The sequence below is a fragment of the Drosophila obscura genome, unplaced genomic scaffold (assembly GCF_018151105.1).
Source record: "Drosophila obscura isolate BZ-5 IFL unplaced genomic scaffold, ASM1815110v1 contig_18, whole genome shotgun sequence".
NCBI lineage: Eukaryota > Metazoa > Arthropoda > Insecta > Diptera > Drosophilidae > Drosophila > Drosophila obscura.
Window position 1 is genome coordinate 422,040 of NW_024542767.1, and position 15,855 is coordinate 437,894.

General features: G+C 40.3%; 2 protein-coding genes across 2 annotated transcripts; both read right to left on the minus strand.

Annotated features, from left to right (window-relative positions):
* Nucleotides 1–2,852: 2,852 nt before the first annotated feature.
* LOC121404000 (histone-lysine N-methyltransferase 2D-like) lies at nucleotides 2,853–4,586 on the minus strand. The gene is made up of 2 exons (XM_041592509.1): nucleotides 4,065–4,586; nucleotides 2,853–3,987 (listed from the first exon to the last, which is right to left on the minus strand). The coding sequence occupies exons 1-2, from the start codon at nucleotides 4,465–4,467 to the stop codon at nucleotides 3,191–3,193; spliced, it is 1,200 nt and encodes a 399-aa protein (XP_041448443.1). The 5' UTR covers nucleotides 4,468–4,586; the 3' UTR covers nucleotides 2,853–3,190.
* A 5,495-nt stretch (nucleotides 4,587–10,081) lies between these two features.
* LOC121404007 (histone-lysine N-methyltransferase 2D-like) lies at nucleotides 10,082–11,786 on the minus strand. The gene is made up of 3 exons (XM_041592517.1): nucleotides 11,504–11,786; nucleotides 11,383–11,454; nucleotides 10,082–11,305 (listed from the first exon to the last, which is right to left on the minus strand). Exons 1-3 carry the CDS (start codon nucleotides 11,784–11,786, stop codon nucleotides 10,533–10,535), a joined length of 1,128 nt encoding a protein of 375 aa, XP_041448451.1. The 3' UTR covers nucleotides 10,082–10,532.
* Between the last annotated feature and the right edge of the window lie 4,069 nt (nucleotides 11,787–15,855).

Sequence of the window (15,855 nt, forward strand, 5' to 3'; positions counted from 1 at the left end):
GCTCCAAAAAAAAACGAGAAGAAATGTGTGAGTCGCTTCTGGGGACGCGACTCTCACTTATACCCATACTCAGTCAGTATATTCATTTTTGAGCATGATTTTTCAGAATTTTAGAATTAAAAAAAAATTTTACATTTAACATTTTTTTGCTATATTTGTTATCTACATCTCATCTACAATGTCTATTCTACATCTAACATGTAGTTTGTACAAGTACCATTTAGATTCTACATTCCCTCGCTAGGGGTTGCTCGCGCACTGAACGCGGCAGAGTGTGCGAGCGAGAAGGAAAATGAGTTGCGTTGTCTGGAACGGGAAGGGGAAGGAAGCAACTGAAAATTAATTTCTTCATTCCGGCTATAATTATGATCCGATCTGATTCAGATTCGGCAATCTGGTTAGATATGGGCATTCTCTACGATACTGTTTTTTAGTTTATCGTATCTTTAAAACTGTGCCTGCCACAGATTTTCGTCCTTTGTGTAAGCGGAAGGGGGCGGGGCGAAATTTTGAAATACACTTGTAGCAGTGTGATATCACATGAGTCTGGAAACCAAATTTGGTTTCTCTAGCTCTTACAGTCTCTGAGATCCAGGAGCTCATCAAGACGGACAGACGGACAGACGGACGGACAGACGGACATGGCTATATAGACTCGGCTATTGATGCTGATCAAGAATATATATACTTTATGGGGTCGGAAACGTTTCCTTCTGCGTTGCACACATCCACTTTTACCACAAATCTAGATAGACCCCTTAAGCTCTTTTTTGAGTACGGGTATAAAAATAGTTGTTACACTATTCGACAGGATTGGACAACAAATGTTTGACATGTAATAAACAAATCAGCATCTATTGAAATGATTAAGTATTCATTACACATATCGAGTTTTCATTGTTTTTAAGATGTATTCTGCTATTCGGGACGGAAAAAAATCCAACAAATCAAAAACCATGGCAATCGGTCCAGCCGTTCTCGAGTTATAAGTGTTGTAACAAACACGACTTACTTTTATATATATATAATATATATATAGATATAGATATATAGATAAGCCATTTCTGATAGAGTAGCAAACTCCTGTCCAGATCTGACAAATTTTCTATGATGTTTCAGTCACTTCCTCATGGATAATTGTAAATTGAGAAGCCTTCCCTATGTGGACATCTCATCTCACTGAGTGGGGGGCTGGTGGGTTGGGTGTGCGTTTCTCTCTTCCCAGTTTTCTGTTTGTGTGTGCTTCCTGTCTATGTATGTGTGCTAATTTCTGTTAACGAGGCTAATAGTTCAGGGTAGGGCGTTGATTGGGGCAGCTGGCACATGACAAAACGAAGTGGGGAAATGAAACCGTTGTATACTGATGTGTGTGTATGTGTAAACTATGCACTGGCAGGCGGCGCTGGCAGAGCCTAGCCATGTGAGATTGTCCACCCAAAGCCCACTTATCCTCTTTTACCTCTTACCCTCTCTGGGAGGGGATATGGGAGCATCCTCAACCAATGCAATCTTCTCAAAGTAGACAAAATATTTGCTGAAATTTTAAGCATTGAAAGGTTGAAAGGTTCGACACGTTTGCCTAAAACACATACTGAGGCGAACAAGATGGAAAGAGTGTAAGGAGGCGAGTGCCAATAGAGAGAAAAAGAGCCCAACAAAGGGGCGAAGCTTAGAAGCCATGAAGAAGATGAAGATGAATGGACGTTAAGCGCGGCGTTAAGGAATTAGGAACCGAGGATAAAGAGCCAAGGCGGACGACAAAAGATGATGACAATGATGATGACATAGAAGACGGCTAAGATGGCAATGGCAATGGCTCTGAGGATGCTGATGATGGCCCCCAAAAGCCAAGGCCAAATAGTGCTGAAAGAAACACAGACACGCGACAGAGAGGAGAGACGGAAACGGAGACGGAGACAGAGAGCAACTGTCGGATATGCAAATGAGCTAATAAAAGTAATTTCAAATGAAATTAAAAATGAAATTGAACAGGCAAATATTGTAGTCCTATGGTGACAAAATATTCACTGATGCGCGGATACTGATTCGGATTCTGATTCAGATTCTATATTTGTGTTTATTAATTTCTTGTGATTTCATTTCGTTCGAAAATTGTCAAATGAAATTAACCTTAAATTTTGAATGATGACAGGAACTGTGGGGAGGGGCAGCTTGTTGTTGATGCTAATGTTTGTGCCGCTTCATGGACACACTTTGCCATTTTACCACGCCTCCTTGTCTCTCTCTCTATCTCTCTCTCTCTCTCTCTCTGTCACTCCTGCTTTCGCTGGTTCATTCCCTCATGGCGTTTGGCATAAAAAACATAATTGATTACACACACACACATTATAGGACATACTCAGACAGGATACGATACGACAACCGCACAACAGCGCCCACCGCATCGAACCACAAACCAAACGCCCCCCCTCCATGCAACCGACTGTTGGGCCATGCACAGGCCCCAACACGCACCGATCGGCTCGCTCTTCACTTTGCCTGTATGAGAGGCAGCTTATGACTTTATTCAATTAAGGCGTACTTAATGCGGAACATTTGCTTTCATTTTGAACCGAAAAAAATTGCATTTTCCTTTGGGGTTCCATTTTTTACATTTTCAGAATTCCTGGAGAGGGTACATTTCTTTCCTTTAATTAAATTTAGATTTAAATAAAATTTAATTCAGGATTCGTTGTGAGAAAACAATTCATTCCTTTTGGGATTCGATTTATACCTTTTTGAGTTTCTGGACAGGTAAATATCTTAACGTTTATTAAATCGGAAATGCCTTAAGACTTTGTTTTTATACATTTTTGGAATTCTTGAAGACAAACTTAACTTCTTAACTTCTTCTTTCTTTGCATTTAATTTGTATTTAACTTAAATTTTCTTCACGATTCGTGGTATACATATTCAGAATTCCTCTAGAGGGAAATACCTATCCTTTTCCAAAATTTAAATTTAGCTTGTGTAGTTTTATACATTTTCAGAAATCCTGCAGAGGCTACGCTAAATGTACATTTAAATTATATTTCCTTCAGGGAATATTCCAGAAACGATGTAGGAAATTTGTCTACTTCTGACTAGAGAAAGACAGTATCATCATTTTTGTATCGAAAACATTTTCGTACACAAAAATTATTGTCTTTGAGTTGAGAATAAAACCTAATAAACGCGAACATTTATGTAACTAAAAATTTGGAGACTTTTCGTGTTCATCCGAAAAAACAAAAACAAATGCATCCGATGATGGTTCCGCTGGCAGCTGAACAATGACAATAATGGGCACCGCCGCTTCCAATGGCTGCTGGTCCATGTTCTCCAGCGGCATTTCTGACTCTCCCTCGGGAAGAGCTCCTTCGGCCTGATTTTCTGGCCCATTTTCATCCAATTGTTCTTGTACAGGTTCATCCAGATTTATTTCTGGAGTCTCCATTGACACATTAAGTTCATCCGTAGACATACGATTTTTCTCGCCCTCACTCTCACTGTCGTCCTTGCCCCCGATTTTATCTTTTTTGAGTTTTTCCTCTTCCTTTGGTTCACAATTCTTGGTGGCTGGTTCTAGGACTGTGGCGGCGACTGAGACTGAGTCTGCGTCTGCTTTTGTTGACTGCTCCTTCGATTCTTGCTGAAGTTTGGCCTGCTTGGCTGGTGGCGACTGCTCCTGACCAGCGGGATCCGGCTGGGCGCGCCTCTTGCGTCCCGTGTGTGATTTGCGTCCAGAAACTTCACTGGCCGAATAGTTGTTATGGTGGTTAGTGCCGAACTCGCAGCCGTGGCATTTCCACTGGCTCTCGCCAAGACTAGAGGCGGCCAATGGCGGATCATGGCAATCGCGGTGGTAGGAATATACGCACTCAGAGCAGATGGCCAGATCTTTGCCCTTAGTACCGCAAACGCGGCAGTAGCGGCAAGCCGGGCACTTGTACTTCTTGCGTGCAACGGCCAGGACATCAAATTTGAGCGGAAGGCAGTTAAAATGCCCTGGAAATGCATAAACAAATACATAGATGTAGAAAAGTGTGCAGGCGAGCATTGAGTTGGATGGCGGGGGCACTTACATTTTTGCTGGCAACTCTTGCATGCGAGAAAATTACTCTTGTGACCAGAGCCACGCTTCACTTCCATTTTGCTGCACTTTTGGCACACATCGAACTGACGAGGCTGCTGGCCTGGCTGACCGAATTCCACATCTGGGGCATCACTAGTGGCGACTACTTCTGGCTTGGGCACAGCATCCGCCACAGGCGGTGTAACTGGCACTGGCACTGCGGCTGGGACTGGAGCCGGGAAGTGCGACGCTTGCACAGTAGCATTCGCTGGCGTGGAGTTGTGAACGGCAGCAGCCGCTGAGGCGCTGACTACAGTTCCAGCAGCATCGTTGCTGTTGCTGCCAGTGCTTGAATTCATGTTGCTTGTGGCACTGGCGCTCTCATCTTTGTCCTCGTGCTTGGAACGCTGCATTTCGCCGGAAAATTGCTTTAAAAGTTTAAAAGTTGCTCAGTGTAACCGTTTGTGTTTAAGGAAAATACCAGCTTGTGATTTGTGTCACTAGCCTGACGTAGTTATCCCCGAAATACTTTTAAATTGCACCATTCATTTTTATTTGGAAGTAAAGTTGGAGAAAAGCCTATTGCGGGATAATATCTAATGTAGAATGTTCATTTGACACATACTGTTGAATCATTCACTTGAATGCGTAAGGGAATTTTTTCATACGCGCTAGTGCATTTGGGGTGTTCGTACGTATGATCTCAAAATGAAATATAATCAGGCCCCTATTCTGTTTTGATGCCTGAACGAATATTCTGTACGCAAACTCCTGATCCTGGAGCATCGACGAGTCCAATGCCATACAACGCGATAAGAATAATATAGTCTAAATAAATTTCTAGGCTAGCTAAATTTGAATGTATTAAAATATTATTTATAAAGCCAGCTATTAGGAGATCGATCTCGTGGGGGAAGGAAAGGGAGGCCAAACATCTACATGGCCCGGCCATGAACAGCTGCCGAGCTAGAGCACCCCAAAAGTATTTTAACAAAGCTCGAGACATTTGCTACCACAGAAAATTAAAATGAAACAGAGAATTGTCAAATAAATCGTTAGTTATTAATTCAAGCCAACAAATGTAAATACCTGTTACCCTTAGGGAATACATATATTTAAAACTTATTTAAAACCATTCACTAACTGCAAAATCACGTCCGAAATGCTCTCCTTTGAATGGTGGTGAGTGCCGTTAGATATTCTTTTCCCCAACACTCGTCTATTCTCTATTGGCCAAGTCCTGGCTCATGTATAGTTTAAATCACGTCAAAAAAATCCTATCCATGGAGCGTGGCATGCCCTTTCGGACCGGAAGTTGCGCGCCAACAGAAAGTGACCCAAACTCCCGGCCCATGGAAAATGTCTCTTGGCAGTTCCCGAGCAGCTGGTGCCATATGACATACACTACAGACTACTACTCACTTCTCTTATACTTCTCATATTTTTATCTAATCACCAGTTTCTATTTATAATACCAATTGTATACGCTCAATATACGCAGCAAGTTCGGGCTGATAGTTATGTTTCGATTATTAATTTTCCAAACAATTCTAAAGCCACTTTAACGATGGCCGATGGTTGTAGCTTTGCTGATAAAGAGGCTCTCCGTATCCCCAAAGAATACTTTTTTAATTTATATTCTTACTAGCTGACCCGGCAAACTTCGTACCGCCTAACAGTCAATGAATGTCGTGTTACTTTTTAGCTGAACAAATTTAGGCTTTGATGAACGTAAAACAATGATACAAAATAATATATTTATATAGATAGAAACAAAAAAGTATTTTATTATGATGAATGATGATGAAAACATAAATACAGAATGAGAATAAAAATAAAAAATAATAATTAAGTACTTCAAACTCATGTCAGGAAAAAAATGATTGAAAACTATGTTGTGCAGATTGGGGAAAAAAAAAATAAAACTCGGATTAATTCATTAATAGGATTTTCATTCAAGCACTTTGTGGTAAACGACATTCTTTTTTTTTTGGTCAGGCGCAAGAACAAATAAAGCGGATGGTTTGCCGACACGTGAGCATGCCACGTACAATTGACCATGAGAAAAACATGCATTTTCTAGATTGAGGCCACAAATAGTCAAGGATTGGCCCTGTGATTTGTTAATCGTCATGGCGAAGGCAAGACGAATCGGGAATTGAATTCGTTTAAACTCAAAGGGCATATCCGTTGGGATCATCGGAATCCTTGGAATAAGAACTTCCTCATCTTTAAATTTTCCTTTAAGTATCGACGCGTGAATCACATTGCTCATCAGTTTTCTTATCACCAAACGCGTTCCATTACACAGTTTTGGTTGGTTTTAATTTCTAAGCATGATGACTACCGAGCCAACTTTAAGTTTTAAATTGTGCGGTGGTAAACCAGGCACATCCAAGGAGTTTAAAAATTCAGTTTGATAATTAGTGGCTTATTCTTCGTTTGTTACACAGTCGATAGATTTGAATGAATACAGAGTACCTACGATTTGATTTTGAATTATAAAATTGAGGTCATCTACATCTTTATTTTTAGCGGCCAAAATTGCTCGCTCACTTAACCATTTAGTATTTTTGTGGTTATCAATGATATCCGGGAATACTTTGTTGATAAGCTCGTCTTTTGATGATACGAAATTGCAAAAATTTGGAGGAAATGAAATCAAACCGCTCGATTTGTCAACAGGAACACGGCCATTACCGATAGTCAGCAATTGCTTCGAGAAATCATCAGCAGATAGATCGTTTAACAATGCAACTCTCATATTTACAGACAGTTGAAGTTTCTTTACATATCGCCACAGATTTGATGCTTTGAGGCAAGCGTTTATTTCGTCGGCAGCAGTAGATCTTGGAATGACTGGTAGTGTTTGTCGGAAATCGCCAGATAATAAAATCATTGCACCACCAAAACATCTCGAGTCATTGCGCTGTTCTCGCGATATTCTGTTGCCTAATTGCATTACGGCTTCGCTGGGAAAGATTAGATCTTCTAGGACGCGGCATTGTTATTAAAATGTGCACTCGCATAAAACCACCAAACTGATTTTTTATTCCCTAAATTCCGTTCCTTTCCGATGATTTTATGTTTTTACTGTAGAATAAATCTTAGGGTATTATTTTCGGGAATTAAAAATTAAATAATTAATAAATAATTTTCGAAAATTAATGTCTAAAACAAACAAATATAACAGTACCTGAACTTTGTAGACAGTTTACAAAAAATAAATATGTGGCTTAAAGGTCTCAGCAACCAGGCCATAAGCTCCAAAAAAAAACGAGAAGAAACGTGTGAGTCGCTTCTGGGGACGCGACTCTACTTATACCCATACTCAGTCAGTATATTCATTTTTGAGCATGATTTTTTAGAATTTTAGAATTTAAAAAAAATTTTACATTTTACATTTTTTTGCTACATTTGTTATCTACATCTCATCTACAATGTCTATTCTACATCTAACATGTAGATTGTACATGTTCCATTCATATTCTACATCTCCTCCGCTAGGGGTTGCTCGCGCACTGAACGCGGCAGAGTGTGCGAGCGAGAAGGAAAATGAGTTGCGTTGTCTGGAACGGGAGGGGGAAGGGAAGCAACTGAAAATTAATTTCTTCATTCCGGCTATAATTATGATCCGATCTGATTCAGATTCGGCAATCTGGTAGATATGGGCATTCTCTACGATACTGTTTTTAAGTTTTATCGTATCTTTAAAACTGTGCCTGCCACAGATTTTCGTCCTTTGTGTAAGCGGAAGGGGGCGGGGCGAAATTTTGAAATACACTTGTAGCAGTGTGATATCACATGAGTCTGGAAACCAAATTTGGTTTCTCTAGCTCTTATAGTCTCTGAGATCCAGGCGCTCATCAAGACGGACAGACGGACAGACGGACGGACAGACGGACATGGCTATATAGACTCGGCTATTGATGCTGATCAAGAATATATATACTTTATGGGGTCGGAAACGTTTCCTTCTCTGCGTTGCACACATCCACTTTTACCACAAATCTAATATACCCCTTAACTCTTTTTTGAGTACGGGTATAAAAATAGTTGTTACACTATTCGACAGGATTGGACAACAAATGTTTGACATGTAATAAACAAATCAGCATCTATTGAAATGATTAAGTATTCATTACACATATCGAGTTTTCATTGTTTTTAAGATGTATTCTGCTATTCGGGACGGAAAAAAATCCAACAAATCAAAAACCATGGCAATCGGTCCAGCCGTTCTCGAGTTATAAGTGTTGTAACAAACACGACTTACTTTTATATATATATAATATATATAGATATAGATATATAGATAAGCCATTTCTGATAGAGTAGCAAACTCCTGTCCAGATCTGACAAATTTTCTATGATGTTTCAGTCACTTCCTCATGGATAATTGTAAATTGAGAAGCCTTCCCTATGTGGACATCTCATCTCACTGAGTGGGGGGCTGGTGGGTTGGGTGTGCGTTTCTCTCTTCCCAGTTTTCTGTTTGTGTGTGCTTGCTGTCTGTGTATGTGTGCTAATTTCTGTTAACGAGGCTAATAGTTCAGGGTAGGGCGTTGATTGGGGCAGCTGGCACATGACAAAACGAAGTGGGGAAACGAAACCGTTGTATACTAATGTGTATGTATGTGTAAACTATGCACTGGCAGGCGGCGCTGGCAGAGCCTAGCCATGTGAGATTGTCCACCCAAAGCCCACTTATCCTCTTTTACCTCTTACCCTCTCTGGGAGGGGATATGGGAGCATCCCTCAACCAATGCAATCTTCTCAAAGTAGACAAAATATTTGCTGAAATTTTAAGCATTGAAAGGTTGAAAGGTTCGACACGTTTGCCTAAAACACATACTGAGGCGAACAAGATGGAAAGAGTGTAAGGAGGGCGAGTGCCAATGAGAGAAAAAGAGCCCAACAAAGGGGCGAAGCTTAGAAGCCATGAAGAAGATGAAGATGAATGGACGTTAAGCGCGGCGTTAAGGAATTAGGAACCGAGGATAAAGAGCCAAGGCGGACGACAAAAGATGATGACAATGATGATGATATAGAAGACGGCTAAGATGGCAATGGCAATGGCTCTGAGGATGCTGATGATGGCCCCCAAAAGCCAAGGCCAAATAGTGCTGAAAGAAACACAGACACGCGACAGAGAGGAGAGACGGAAACGGAGACGGAGACAGAGAGCAACTGTCGGATATGCAAATGAGCTAATAAAAGTAATTTCAAATGAAATTAAAAATGAAATTGAACAGGCAAATATTGTAGTCCTATGGTGACAAAATATTCACTGATGCGCGGATACTGATTCGGATTCTGATTCAGATTCTATATTTGTGTTTATTAATTTCTTGTGATTTCATTTCGTTCGAAAATTGTCAAATGAAATTAACCATAAATTTTGAATGATGACAGGAACTGTGGGGAGGGGCAGCTTGTTGTTGATGCTAATGTTTGTGCCGCTTCATGGACACACTTTGCCATTTTACCACGCCTCCTTGTCTCTCTCTCTATCTCTCTCTCTCTCTCTCTCTGTCACTCCTGCTTTCGCTGGATCATTCCCTCATGGCGTTTGGCATAAAAAACATAATTGATTACACACACACACACATTATAGGACATACTCAGACAGGATACGATACGACAACCGCACGACGCGCCCCACCGCATCGAACCACAAACCAAACGCCCCCCCTCCATGCAACCGACTGTTGGGCCATGCACAGGCCCCAACACGCACCGATCGGCTCGCTCTTCACTTTGCCTGTATGAGAGGCAGCTATGACTTTATTCAATTAAGGCGTACTTAATGCGGAACATTTGCTTTCATTTTGAACCGAAAAAAATTGCATTTTCCTTTGGGGTTCCATTTTTTACATTTTCAGAATTCCTGGAGAGGGTACATTTCTTTCCTTTAATTAAATTTAGATTTAAATAAAATTTAATTCAGGATTCGTTGTGAGAAAACAATTCATTCCTTTTGGGATTCGATTTATACCTTTTTGAGTTTCTGGACAGGTAAATATCTTAACGTTTATTAAATCGGAAATGCCTTAAGACTTTGTTTTATACATTTTTGGAATTCTTAAAGACAAAATTAACTTCTTAACTTCTTCTTTCTTTGCATTTAATTTATATTTAACTTAAATTTTCTTCACGATTCGTGGTATACATATTCAGAATTCCTCTAGAGGGAAATACCTATCCTTTTCCAAAATTTAAATTTAGCTTGTGTAGTTTTATACATTTTCAGAAATCCTGCAGAGGCTACGCTAAATGTACATTTAAATTATATTTCCTTCAGGGAATATTCCAGAAACGATGTAGGAAATTTGTCTACTTCTGACTAGAGAAAGACAGTATCATCATTTTTGTATCGAAAACATTTTCGTACACAAAAATTATTGTCTTTGAGTTGAGAATAAAACCTAATAAACGCGAACATTTATGTAACTAAAAATTTGGAGACTTTTCGTGTTCATCCGAAAAAAACAAAAACAAATGCATCCGATGATGGTTCCGCTGGCAGCTGAACAATGACAATAATGGGCACCGCCGCTTCCAATGGCTGCTGGTCCATGTTCTCCAGCGGCATTTCTGACTCTCCCTCGGGAAGAGCTCCTTCGGCCTGATTTTCTGGCCCATTTTCATCCAATTGTTCTTGTACAGGTTCATCCAGATTTATTTCTGGAGGCTCCATTGACACATTAAGTTCATCCGTAGACATACGATTTTTCTCGCCCTCACTCTCACTGTCGTCCTTGCCCCCGATTTTATCTTTTTTGAGTTTTTCCTCTTCCTTTGGTTCACAATTCTTGGTGGCTGGTTCTAGGACTGTGGCGGCGACTGAGACTGAGTCTGCGTCTGCTTTTGTTGACTGCTCCTTCGATTCTTGCTGAAGTTTGGCCTGCTTGGCTGGTGGCGACTGCTCCTGACCAGCGGGATCCGGCTGGGCGCGCCTCTTGCGTCCCGTGTGTGATTTGCGTCCAGAAACTTCACTGGCCGAATAGTTGTTATGGTGGTTAGTGCCGAACTCGCAGCCGTGGCATTTCCACTGGCTCTCGCCAAGACTAGAGGCGGCCAATGGCGGATCATGGCAATCGCGGTGGTAGGAATATACGCACTCAGAGCAGATGGCCAGATCTTTGCCCTTAGTACCGCAAACGCGGCAGTAGCGGCAAGCCGGGCACTTGTACTTCTTGCGTGCAACGGCCAGGACATCAAATTTGAGCGGAAGGCAGTTAAAATGCCCTGGAAATGCATAAACAAATACATAGATGTAGAAAAGTGTGCAGGCGAGCATTGAGTTGGATGGCGGGGGCACTTACATTTTTGCTGGCAACTCTTGCATGCGAGAAAATTACTCTTGTGACCAGAGCCACGCTTCACTTCCATTTTTGCTGCACTTTTGGCACACATCGAACTGACGAGGCTGCTGGCCTGGCTGACCGAATTCCACATCTGGGGCATCACTAGTGGCGACTACTTCTGGCTTGGGCACAGCATCCGCCACAGGCGGTGTAACTGGCACTAGCACTGCGGCTGGGACTGGAGCCGGGAAGTGCGACGCTTGCACAGTAGCATTCGCTGGCGTGGAGTTGTGAACGGCAGCAGCCGCTGAGGCGCTGACTACAGTTCCAGCAGCATCGTTGCTGTTGCTGCCAGTGCTTGAATTCATGTTGCTTGTGGCACTGGCGCTCTCATCTTTGTCCTCGTGCTTGGAACGCTGCATTTCGCCGGAAAATGGCTTTAAAAGTTTAAAAGTTGCTCAGTGTAACCGTTTGTGTTTAAGGAAAATACCAGCTTGTGATTTGTGTCACTAGCCTGACGTAGTTATCCCCGAAATACTTTTAAATTGCACCATTCATTTTTATCTGGAAGTAAAGTTGGAGAAAAGCCTATGGCGGGATAATATCTAATGTAGAATGTTCATTTGACACATACTGTTGAATCATTCACTTGAATGCGTAAGGGAATTTTTTCATACGCGCTAGTGCATTTGGGGTGTTCGTACGTATGATCTCAAAATGAAATATAATCAGGCCCCTATTCTGTTTTGATGCCTGAACGAATATTCTGTACGCAAACTCCTGATCCTGGAGCATCGACGAGTCCAATGCCATACAACGCGATAAGAATAATATAGTCTAAATAAATTTCTAGGCTAGCTAAATTTGAATGTATTAAAATATTATTTATAAAGCCAGCTATTAGGAGATCGATCTCGTGGGGGGAAGGAAAGGGAGGCCAAACATCTACATGGCCCGGCCATGAACAGCTGCCGAGCTAGAGCACCCCAAAAGTATTTTAACAAAGCTCGAGACATTTGCTACCACAGAAAATTAAAATGAAACAGAGAATTGTCAAATAAATCGTTAGTTATTAATTCAAGCCAACAAATGTAAATACCTGTTACCCTTAGGGAATACATATATTTAAAACTTATTTAAAACCATTCACTAACTGCAAAATCACGTCCGAAATGCTCTCCTTTGAATGGTGGTGAGTGCCGTTAGATATTCTTTTCCCCCAACACTCGTCTATTCTCTATTGGCCAAGTCCTGGCTCATGTATAGTTTAAATCACGTCAAAAAAATCCTATCCATGGAGCGTGGCATGCCCTTTCGGACCGGAAGTTGCGCGCCAACAGAAAGTGACCCAAACTCCCGGCCCATGGAAAATGTCTCTTGGCAGTTCCCGAGCAGCTGGTGCCATATGACATACACTACAGACTACTACTCACTTCTCTTATACTTCTCATATTTTTATCTAATCACCAGTTTCTATTTATAATCAATTGTATACGCTCAATATACGAGCAAGTTCGGGCTGATAGTTATGTTTCGATTATTAATTTTCCAAACAATTCTAAAGCCACTTTAACGATGGCCGATGGTTGTAGCTTTGCTGATAAAGAGGCTCTCTGGATCCCCAAAGAATACTTTTTTAATTTATATTCTTACTAGCTGACCCGGCAAACTCGTACCGCCTAACAGTCAATGAATGTCGTGTTACTTTTTAGCTGAACAAATTTAGGCTTTGATGAACGTAAAACAATGATACAAAATAATATATTTATATAGATAGAAACAAAAAAGTATTTTATTATGATGAATGATGATGAAAACATAAATACAGAATGAGAATAAAAATAAAAAATAATAATTGAGTACTTCAAACTCATGTCAGAAAAAAATGATTGAAAACTATGTTGTGCAGATTGGGGAAAAAAAAATAAAACTCGGATTAATTCATTAATAGGATTTTCATTCAAGCACTTTGTGGTAAACGACATTCTTTTTTTTTTTGGTCAGGCGCAAGAACAAATAAAGCGGATGGTTTGCCGACACGTGAGCATGCCACGTACAATTGACCATGAGAAAAACATGCATTTTCTAGATTGAGGCCACAAATAGTCAAGGATTGGCCCTGTGATTTGTTAATCGTCATGGCGAAGGCAAGACGAAATCGGGAATTGAATTCGTTTAAACTCAAAGGGCATATCCGTTGGGATCATTGGAATCCTTGGAATAAGAACTTCCTCATCTTTAAATTTTCCTTTAAGTATCGACGCGTGAATCACATTGCTCATCAGTTTTCTTATCACCAAACGCGTTCCATTACACAGTTTTGGTTGGTTTTAATTTCTAAGCATGATGACTACCGAGCCAACTTTAAGTTTTAAATTGTGCGGTGGTAAACCAGGCACATCCAAGGAGTTTAAAAATTCAGTTTGATAATTAGTGGCTTATTCTTCGTTTGTTACACAGTCGATAGATTTGAATGAATACAGAGTACCTACGATTTGATTTTGAATTATAAAATTGAGGTCATCTACATCTTTATTTTTAGCGGCCAAAATTGCTCGCTCACTTAACCATTTAGTATTTTTGTGGTTAGCAATGATATCCGGGAATACTTTGTTGATAAGCTCGTCTTTTGATGATACGAAATTGCAAAAATTTGGAGGAAATGAAATCAAACCGCTCGATTTGTCAACAGGAACACGGCCATTACCGATAGTCAGCAATTGCTTCGAGAAATCATCAGCAGATAGATCGTTTAACAATGCAACTCTCATATTTACAGACAGTTGAAGTTTCTTTACATATCGCCACAGATTTGATGCTTTGAGGCAAGCGTTTATTTCGTCGGCAGCAGTAGATCTTGGAATGACTGGTAGTGTTTGTCGGAAATCGCCAGATAATAAAATCATTGCACCACCAAAACATCTCGAGTCATTGCGCTTTCTCGCAACATTCTGTTGCCTAATTGCATTACGGCTTCGCTGGGAAAGATTAGATCTTCTAGGACGCGGCATTGTTATTAAAATGTGCACTCGCATAAAACCACCAAACTGATTTTTTATTCCCTAAATTCCGTTCCTTTCCGATGATTTTATGTTTTTACTGTAGAATAAATCTTAGGTATTATTTTTGGAATTAAAAATTAAATAATTAATAAATAATTTTGAAAATTAATGTCTAAAACAAACAAATATAACAGTACCTGAACTTTGTAGACAGTTTACAAAAAATAAATATGTGGCTTAAAGGTCTCAGCAACCAGGCCATAAGCTCCAAAAAAAAAGAGAGAAGAAACGTGTGAGTCGCTTCTGGGGACGCGACTCTTACTATACCCATACTCAGTCAGTATATTCATTTTTGAGCTATGATTTTTTAGAATTTTAGAATTTAAAAAAAATTTTACATTTTACATTTTTTTGCTACATTTGTTATCTACATCTCATCTACAATGTCTATTCTACATCTAACATGTAGATTGTACATGTTCCATTCATATTCTACATCTCCTCCGCTAGGGGTTGCTCGCGCACTGAACGCGGCAGAGTGTGCGAGCGAGAAGGAAAATGAGTTGCGTTGTCTGGAACGGGGAGGGGGAAGGGGAAGCAACTGAAAATTAATTTCTTCATTCCGGCTATAATTATGATCCGATCTGATTCAGATTCGGCAATCTGGTAGATATGGGCATTCTCTACGATACTGTTTTTTAGTTTTATCGTATCTTTAAAACTGTGCCTGCCACAGATTTTCGTCCTTTGTGGGGGCGAAGGGGGCGGGCGAAATTTTGAAATACACTTGTAGCAGTGTGATATCACATGAGTCTGGAAACCAAATTTGGTTTCTCTAGCTTATAGTCTTTGAGATCCAGGCGCTCATCAAGACGGACAGACGGACGGACAGACGGACATGGCTATATAGACTCGGCTATTGATGCTGATCAAGAATATATATACTTTATGGGGTCGGAAACGTTTCCTTCTCTGCGTTGCACACATCCACTTTTACCACAAATCTAATATACCCCTTAACTCTTTTTTGAGTACGGGTATAAAAATAGTTGTTACACTATTCGACAGGATTGGACAACAAATGTTTGACATGTAATAAACAAATCAGCATCTATTGAAATGATTAAGTATTCATTACACATATTGAGTTTTCATTGTTTTTAAGATGTATTCTGCTATTTGGGACGGAAAAAAATCCAACAAATCAAAAACCATGGCAATTGGTCCAGCCGTTCTCGAGTTATAAGTGTTGTAACAAACACGACTTACTTTTTATATATATATAATATATATATAGATATAGATATATAGATAAGCCATTTCTGATAGAGTAGCAAACTTCTGTCCAGATCTGACAAATTTTCTATGATGTTTCAGTCACTTCCTCATGGATAATTGTAAATTGAGAAGCCTTCCCTATGTGGACATCTCATTTTTTTTAGTGGGTGGCACTAACCATACAGTATACTGTATGGTTAGTGGTGGGGGG